Source organism: Cornus florida, unplaced genomic scaffold (assembly GCF_030987335.1).
Source record: "Cornus florida cultivar Cherokee Brave unplaced genomic scaffold, ASM3098733v1 CherokeeBrave_3.0.0_Hap2_Chr01, whole genome shotgun sequence".
Lineage (NCBI taxonomy): Eukaryota > Viridiplantae > Streptophyta > Magnoliopsida > Cornales > Cornaceae > Cornus > Cornus florida.
Window position 1 is genome coordinate 69,419,434 of NW_026775571.1, and position 9,095 is coordinate 69,428,528.

Sequence of the window (9,095 nt, forward strand, 5' to 3'; positions counted from 1 at the left end):
GGCCAAAAGCTAGCTTCTATTGAGAGGACTTCTATTCACCTCTAAAACCCTATTTAAATAAGACACATTCTCTTCTACCCAAATCTCCATTTCACTTCAACAAAACAAAAAAAAAACCAAACCACTTTATATAGCATGAGTTCTTCATTTGCCTACTACAAACAACACCATTATCTGCAAAAGATCATAGTCATCGCATTGTTGTATATAGTTCTATGGGAAGCATCGATCGTGTCCGGAAAAACGACTGTTCGCATTACCAATGTGTTAGGGTTTGGTACAAACCTCACCATTCACTGCAAATCCAAGAATGACGATCTGGGCACCCATGTCATACCTTCTAAAGCTTACTACGAGTGGAGTTTCGAGCCCAATTTCATGCTCACCACGCTCTATTACTGTAACATGAAATGGATGAACAATGATGAGTTTGTGGACGCCTATGATGCAAACAGGGATGAAAAGAGGTGCTATGGAACTTGCTACGTTGATGTTACGAGGCCACAAATCTGTATATATGGCGCCGAGGCCAATGACAACACTATATGTGTAAGGCATAAATTTATTTAGGAATACACGAAAAAATTGGTGGGTAAACCAGACCGGTCAGTTTGGTTCGAGTGGTTTTTTAACGATTTGATTCCCTTCTAATTCCAGAAACTAAGTAGTACTATTTCGGTTATGGTTAGGGGTCCTACAGACCAAACCAAACTGATTGAACAGTTGTCTATATAAATGTATATATTATATATAAATATATATATATATATATATATACATAATAAAAATTAATAGTTTACCTTAAAGCTTTTAAGTATTAAGGGTAAGTATATATTTTACTTTAAGATTGGGGTTTTCAGTGTAGTATATATTCTGTGAGGAGCTTCCCCTACCGAACCCGGAGACAGCTTGGCTAGATTGTAATGCTGAAGACGTTTGATTTTTATTTATGAAATTGTACTTTTGCCAGATTAAAAAAATAATAATAATTTGACGAGAAAGCTTGTCTAGATTGTAATGATGAAGATGTTTGATATTCATTTATGGAATTATACTTTGTCAGATTAAAAAAAAAAAAAAAGACTTTATTATTAGGCTTGAGTTATTGAACCCCAGAATCCAAGAATGAAATCGTTTGGTTTCAGTTTCACGGTTTGATTTGATTTGATTCTATTTTTAATGTAATCGTAACTACAGATTCAATTTTGGTTTGGGATCCTACACGACCAAATCAAACTGACTGAACCTTAATTTGTATATATAAATGTTAATACTATAATATATATATATATATATATATATATATATATATATATATAATAAAAATTATTGCTTGGGGTTTTCAGAGTATATATTGCATTGGGATAGTATATATTCAGTGAGGAGCTTCCCTTACAGAACCTGGAGAAAACTTTTCTAGATTGTAATGATGAAGAATGAAGATGTGTGGTTTTCATTTATGAAATTGTAACTTTGCCAGATTTTTTTTTTCAAAAAATGGCTATATTATTGGGCGCGAGTTAGTTATTGAACCCCAGAACCGAATAACTAACCCAAGCCCAATTATATATAAGGCTGAGATTGAGTTGGGCTCGGGTTGAAGGCCCAAGTAGCCAACTTGAACCCAATCCAGTACATACTTCTTCTTCTGGACCACAAAATGGCACTTCCAATAAAATGAAAGAAAGAAAAAGAAGCAGCAGCAGCAACAAATTAAGGATCTAACTTCTTGATACAGACTAAAAGCTGGCTAAGCACTCTCACACACACACACATGGAGAGAGACGGAGATTTGAAGTTAACAGAATGTCTTTCTAGACCATAATGTTTTCTAAAATTACAATAAACCTTAATGGTTTCAAAATGTTTATATCTTGGTAATTTTATTATTTTACTTGATTTTTGCAATATCTTTTGCTTAAGACCTTCTCCTACTCATCTAGTTATCTTCTTTTTAATAAAAATTAAAAAAAATAATAAATAATAAAAGAGAGAGATCCTAACATACCAAAAGTACCACAAGGCTATAGGTTTTCATTTAGTTCCAAATCTACATATTCAGCTTCCAAAAGTACCATTCCAATCTATATTTATATCTCTAACACTTGTATCACACATCTAATAAAATATGCAGAAGACAGATATCGAATCACCAGTAAAAATATATATTTAGATACTCCTAAAAATTAAAATTAAAATTTAATTCCCATTATTAAAACATGGGCAGTAATAAACACAGCCAATCTGTTTCATCACAATTCAAAATATTTTACTAATTGTCCTCTTTAATGACAAAAGCAATATATAAACTTATTGGTGTTTTGGGAAGCTGTTCAAGGAATTTTGGAACTTAGGTCTACTAATGTGGGTAGCTTTTAAAACATAGGAACAGGAGAAGATTATAATCTTTATTTGCATTACAATGAGAGTGACGAAAAATATTTTTCGTGATGCAATTTTATCACTAATCAGCTAAATAAAGAGCCTAACAGGAGCAAGAAAATGAGTTAGTTAACACCTTAATTGCTCAAAAAAAAAAAAATAATAAGGGAGCTAAAATGCAATATATTATCTCATAGCCAGTGAATTATTTATTTATAAGGTTTCTGAAGCAATGATTTAAAACGAAAATACAATAAGCTGCAACTAAAATCTAGCAGGGGAATCTGCTGCTCAAGAGGAATGACATCGAATTTCATAATCAATTCAATTGTGAAACAAAAATAGATAAATATTCAGAAAATGGATAGAATATAAGCGATCTTAGATCATCATATAGAATAAATGGCCAAACAGCTACATGAACTAATATTTCATGAGAGGTTAAGATACAAATGAAGTTCTGTTGCAACAGGTACATTCTATTTTCCTACTATTATGTATTGATTTCAAAAGGATGAAAAAAGAGGGAGAGAGAGAGAGAGAAAGAGAGAGTAACATCAATTTTGTACTAGAACATGACTGATGAAATCTTATTTGAGAAGAAAAGATGGATGTATATGATGATATTTATCATTTAAATGGTAAATAATACAATTAAGTAATTATGTGTGTTAATGAACCTGGGGAATTGTCAAATGCGTTCATGAGGCATCATCGCACAAAGGGAGATCATCATGAGCTGGAGATGAAATGAAGTTCCCTTCTCGGTCATTAGACTCGATCAGCATCAGCACAACTTCCCGCATGGATGGCCGGCCGGAAGGGGACATACTCGTGCACATTAAAGCAATTTTTAAGATGGTAATCATGTGATTGATTGTTCTCTCGTCCTTGGAACTTAATCGGCAGTCAAGTATCCCTGACGACAATGAATGGTCTCGAACATAAGTCCTCACAACTGTGACAAGATCTCCTCCTTGATCTACTGGCTGTACAGGAGTTTTTCCCGTTAGCAACTCCAACAGAACCACCCCATAGCTATAGATGTCACATTTTTCTGTGACCTTCATCGTGTATGCATATTCTGGCATCAAGAGAAGGCCAATCATTAGTCAGTACAAGAAATAAATTTCAAAATTTTCAATTGTCAAAGCATTCCGACAGTGATGAGCCAGAAATTTATATTATTGGGTGCGACTTTGAAATATTTCCTATTGTAAATATACGATTCCATGTCCAATATTCAATCTAAAAAAAAAAAACATAAACCAATGTGCAACCAGCAACACAAGGTGACCTTAGTTTGTAACAGCTGTGAACAGTGGAGATATTTCCACCAAGCTGTTCAAGGCACATAAGTGATTACGAGGATCACTCGTAATATGAAAATTAATTCATTTAGGGTAAGTTCATGGATGTCATGGAAACTGGATTACACATTGAATTATCCATCGAATGTAAGGAAGAATGCCATGACAGAATGCCAGCACTATAAAAAATGGAAGCATCACCATGTTTTGTATATGACATAAATACAACAGAGCAGCTCAAACTTCAGAGGAGATCTAAATGCATATGCATACTTAATAAAAAAAAATAACTACACTCTTTAGAAACTAGTATAACAGAGAACATATTAAGAAAAAGGAACAGAATAAATAAATATATATATATATATATGTATGTATGTATAAATAAATAAAGTGAAGTTATGTCAGCCAGTAGTATGTGCAAAAAACTAAAAGTTCATGTTTGCATAAATTTTGATTCATTGTATTCTCGCTCAACCATCTAAATGACACCTAAATTAAAGGCTCAATATAAAGAAGAATCCAAAACTCCACCTTAATACAAAATGTCCAATCTTGATAATGACTCAACCCCATAACTACATGTGTACTCCTAAAACTCATTTGAAAGCACAAAATTAGGTATTTTTTGGCATTGAATATATCATGGAATGAAAGAATACTGGCATGTGTTTATCTAAGAGGAACCTTATAAAACATTCAACCATCATGGTACTAAGAACAAAAAAGAGTCTTAAGACTTCACATATTCTAAAAATCTGGCTCATCAAAGTAGAGTCAGAAGGATTTCCAGTTAGGAGATACTTCTCCATCAAATACCTCATAAAAGAATATTCAATGGTATTGATATATAAGTCAATAATGTCAACGATGAACCTAGGAAAAGAAATAAAATACTGCAATGGAAGTGCCAATGAGAGAGCATACCAGGGGCAATGTATCCGTATGATCCTGCGACTGCAGACATTGACTTTGACTGAGGCATGTCAATAATCTTTGCCAAACCAAAATCACCAACATGAGCTTCAAAGTTATCATCAAGTAGAATATTGTTAGACTTTATATCACGGTGAATGATCTTTGGCTTGCAGTCATGATGTAAATAAGAAAGACCATGAGCAGTCCCAAGAGCAATCATAAAGCGTACCGGCCATTCCAAGCTACAAGATGACCCATGAAGCAATTCACCCAAGCTGCCCCTGGCCATGTACTCATAAAGAAGCAGATTGGAACCGTGGTAATAGCAAAAACCATATAGCTTCACAATGTTGCAATGCCTAATCTTTCCCAGGGTTGAAATCTCAGCTTGAAAGCCGCTTTCAATGTTGTTCCCCTCTCTGTTAGATGCAAGCTTCTTAACAGCAATTGTTTCTCCAGAATCCATAACAGCCTTGTAAACTGTCCCAACAGCACCTCTTCCGACAACATAACTGTCATGAAAATTGTTTGTCGCCTCAACCAGATCTTGGAAAGTGAACCCCTCCTTTGGAGGGAAATAAATATCCGAAGCGGGAAAGGGTATCTCTTTATCATTCAAGGAAGCAACCACCTCAGCCGGACGCCTCATGAAATATATAATAATTACAATTAGAATAAGAGAAACTCCACCTACAGTAGATGCAACTGCAATAATGATTTTACTACGACGCGCATCCACACCATCCACAGAACGTGGGACTGAGTTAGAAGATGAAGGTCCACCACAATCCCCAAGAGGCCCGCCACAAAGCCCTTTGTTTCCAATAAAACTACTGACAGCCAAATTCCGAAACAAAGGTATGGAAGGTAGAGGCCCAGTAAGGTTATTATATGAGAAGTTGCACCCCTGTAAACTTGACAATTTTTCAAATGAGCTCGGAATTTCACCGCTCAAATGATTGTTATTAAGCAGGAGGAATTCAAGTAAAATAAGATTTCCCAACTGTGGAGGAATGCTGCCAGAGAGATTGTTATAACTAAGATTCATCGCAATTTGCAAGCTTGTGAGAGCACCCAACTCTGATGGTATCTCACCAGAAAAGGAGTTGCCACCCATCTGCAACTCCGTCAGATGAGAAAGATTACCCAATACAGCTGGTATATTTCCAGAAAACTTATTTTCTGAAAGCATGAGACGCTCCAAATGTGAAAGGGCACCAAGCTCATTTGGTATAGCATCTACAAAACTGTTTCGGCTCAGATCAAGTCGTTGAAGCATCTTACAGTTAAGAATTTCTAGTGGAATCCATCCAGTGAACATGTTAGATGAAATGTTAAAACTGACCAACTGTGACAGATTTCCAATCTCCCTTGGCAACTTAGAAGAAAAGAAATTGTTCGAGAGATCAAGCCTTTGCAACTTTTGGCAATACCCAACCTCATGAGGAATAGGACCGCTGAAATTGTTCTGGCCCAGTTCAACAGCTGAAATGTTCACCAATTGGCACAACTCTGAAGGAAAGCTCCCAGTCAACATATTTCCATCGAGACGTAGCTGCACCATTGTTTTGCAGCTTGTGATCCCAGTAGGAATATATCCATACAGTTTATTGGACCCCAGATTCAGCAAAAACAAGTTAGAACGGCGACAAATATACGGAGGAATTCTTCCTGTTAGGTGGTTGTCTGAAAAATCAACCACCCATAGTTCACTGTAAATTCCAAGCCCTTGAGGAATACGACCACTCAGAGAATTGCTGAAAAGCTGTAATTGGATCATTTTGGGTAGATACTGAAATCCGAATGGTATAGAGCCTGTGAGGTTATTAATTGAGAGGTCAAGTTTTGTCAAGTTTTTCAAGCCTGTAAGCTCTATTGGAATAACCCCTGTCAGATGGTTATCGAAAAGGTAGAGTAATTCTAGACCTTTTATTTGGCTAAACTCTGTTGGAATTTCTCCCGTTAATAAGTTCTCTGAGAAATCGATCTCTGTAGCTAAAGAAAGATTCCCAATCTCCTTTGGAATTGTTCCATTCAGTTTATTCCTGTATAGATATAAATTCTTCAGAAACTTGAGGCTTCCAATCTCCACAGGAATTTCTCCTACAAGACTGTTCTGGTACAAAGCAAGGGTCTCTAGATTCGTACAATTGCCGAGCTCCTTCGGGACAAAACCAGACAGCTGATTATCCATAAGAATTAGATCTGTCAAGCTCCCAAGCAGACCAATCTCTTTGGGTATATCCCCTTCTAAATTACTTTGGGCAAGACCAAGATACTTCAAGCTCTCACAACCACCTATTTCCGAGGGTATGCTTCCAGAAATCTCAGTCTGCCCTGCTCGAAATTTTCTCAAACTCTTCAGATTTCCAAGAGAACGAGGCAATGGACCCGAGAGGTTGTTGGTGAAAGCCACCAATTCAACCAGTGAAGAAAGCTTTCCAAGCTCCTCCGGAATGGGGCCAGAGATCTTGTTATTGCACAAATTCAACTCTTTTAAACAAGACAGATTACCCAATTCAGCAGGAATTTGTCCATTGAACTGATTATTGTTCAAATAAAGAATCTCCAGTCTTGAGCAGTTCCCAATCTCCCCGGGAATACTGCCCGTAAACCCATTGTAAGAAACATCAAGATAAGTTAGGTAGACCAGACCACCAATACTTGGGCTTAAGGTCCCCAAAAGATTCATGGAGTTTAAGTCAAGTGACCAGACCACCGGATCATAATCGGATGTGCAATTCACACCACTCCATCCACAGGGTGTCTGATCAGTGGAATTCCAATTTCCCAGATTGTTAAATTTATCCTGAATGCCACCCTTAAACTCCAAGAGGTAAAGCCCCTCCGAATTCAACCCCTCCGAAGTGCAAAACACTAGAGCAACAACAACTAAAATCCCAGTAAATCTTAAAACCAAACCTCTCATTGATTCGAAAAACCCAGACATCACCGTAACCCTCCACCAAATCAAACTTACAGCATAAACTGATATGTTAACAACTCCAACAAGTCAAAACAATCATAGCCTCAACCAATAAGATATGGAATCCCTCATTTCTAGAAGAAGGTTTAAATTTTCAGAAACCCAATCACCAAAAAAGGCAATAATTAACAAGAGAGTGAGAAATCAATCATTTGTAAGACTAGGAACCCAAGAAGTAAGGGTCTTAAGGGTCCAAATTATTTATTGATTCAAAGAAGTGATGAATCAATCAATTTCCTAAAACCCAACAATCCAGAAGTTTTAAAAAGGTTAAAGGGTATTGCAGAAATGACAAATACAAGGAAGTGAAAGGAATCCCACAACACAAAATTCAAAAACCCATCAAGGATCAAGGCCTTAACATACCTTTTGAGTCCTTCACTCCCCCAAAAAGAGGCACCCAAAACAGCAATACCAGCATTATTCAAGTCATTCCTTGAGAAGATGACAAAGAAAAAACCATAAGAGTTCAAGTATTAGAAGACAAAATAGATACAAATCCAAGTTCCAAAATTTTCCAAGAATTTTGGATCTTTCAATCCACAAGCAAGCTCTCTTTGAAAAAAAAAAAAAAAAAAAAAAAATCAAACCTTTGCTATGGAGCAACCCTTTTGAAACCCAAAAAGGATGAAATCAAATACAATGAATCCCAGATTTTCTGCGATTATAATATTTGGGAAAGTTTAAAAAGGAAGCAAAGTAACATACAAACCCACATCTTGAATGGTGAAAAATCTTTGGGTGAACAAAGAGAGAGCTCTTCATATGAAGCTCAAATGGGCAAATTTACAAACATGCTTTTTACTTCTCTCTTTCTTAGTAGTCTCTACTTTGTGTGAACATTCTAGGCCAGAAAAAGTTCCTTTTAGCGAGAAAATTCGGTTTTTTGAGGATTAGGACAGGTTGTAGGTAAGGTAGGTACTCGGAATTCCATGCGATGAAAGTGAACCTTTTTTTTTTTTTTTTTTTTTGATGAAAGTGAAGTTGACTCGTTTATGTCTCACTCAGAAAACTCCTTTCTCTGTAAATTTTTTTTTATAATATATATATATATTATTTTCCTCCATCCATTTCTCTTTTTTATTTTATTTTTCACTATTAATTTTCATCTAAAAAGAATAAAAAGATAGTCATCTAAAATTACATTTCTTGAATATTGTTTCACAAAATAAATTTTATAGTGTATTTCTTATTATGTAATAAAAGAATATTATTATAGAAAAACCAAAACAAAGTAGACTCCGCAGTTTTTTTATTTTTTTTTAATTTTTTTATTTGACATTTCATCTTTCAATATCTGTTTGGATGGGTTATAGCAGTATTAAGCAAATATAACACTTCTAATTAACCTTTAAATCATATAGTAGTATAATGCAAATCTTTTGTAGCATTTTTTTTTATGTTTTTTGCATCAATGGTGCTACTTGATTACCCAATTAAACACTCGGACAGCTAATTTTTTTCATGATTTCAATATTAAGCGTAAAACATTTTTTTTT

At 35.3% G+C, this 9,095-nt stretch overlaps 2 protein-coding genes across 4 annotated transcripts; one reads left to right on the forward strand and one right to left on the reverse strand.

The window, feature by feature from the left end:
• The first annotated feature begins 135 nt into the window (after nt 1-135).
• On the forward strand, nt 136-570 carry LOC132274119 (S-protein homolog 5-like). Its single transcript, XM_059775292.1, has one exon. It carries the CDS (start codon nt 136-138, stop codon nt 568-570), a length of 435 nt encoding a protein of 144 aa, XP_059631275.1.
• A 2,236-nt stretch (nt 571-2,806) lies between these two features.
• On the reverse strand, nt 2,807-8,431 carry LOC132299563 (probable leucine-rich repeat receptor-like protein kinase At2g33170). Of its 3 annotated transcripts, XM_059796289.1 has the most exons (4): nt 8,187-8,430; nt 4,840-8,031; nt 4,620-4,715; nt 3,307-3,466 (listed from the first exon to the last, which is right to left on the reverse strand). In XM_059796289.1, exons 2-4 carry the CDS (start codon nt 7,558-7,560, stop codon nt 3,449-3,451), a joined length of 2,835 nt encoding a protein of 944 aa, XP_059652272.1. In that variant the 5' UTR covers nt 7,561-8,031; nt 8,187-8,430; the 3' UTR covers nt 3,307-3,448. The 3 variants fall into 3 exon arrangements, with proteins under 3 accessions (XP_059652253.1, XP_059652263.1, XP_059652272.1); XM_059796270.1 differs by having other exon boundaries at nt 2,807-3,466; nt 4,620-8,031; nt 8,187-8,431; XM_059796280.1 differs by having other exon boundaries at nt 2,807-3,466; nt 4,620-8,031; nt 8,305-8,430.
• Nucleotides 8,432-9,095: the final 664 nt, after the last annotated feature.

Bases quoted from the DNA above. Each gene is read 5' to 3' on its own strand.
- LOC132274119 (XM_059775292.1), top strand. From the start codon at position 136: ATGAGTTCTTCATTTGCCTACTACAAACAACACCATTATCTGCAAAAG.
- LOC132299563 (XM_059796270.1), bottom strand. From the start codon at position 7,560: ATGTCTGGGTTTTTCGAATCAATGAGAGGTTTGGTTTTAAGATTTACT. The intron at 3,467-4,619 runs GTATGCTCTCTC...TCTTGATGCCAG, and splicing joins ATACGGATACATTGCCCCTG to AATATGCATACACGATGAAG.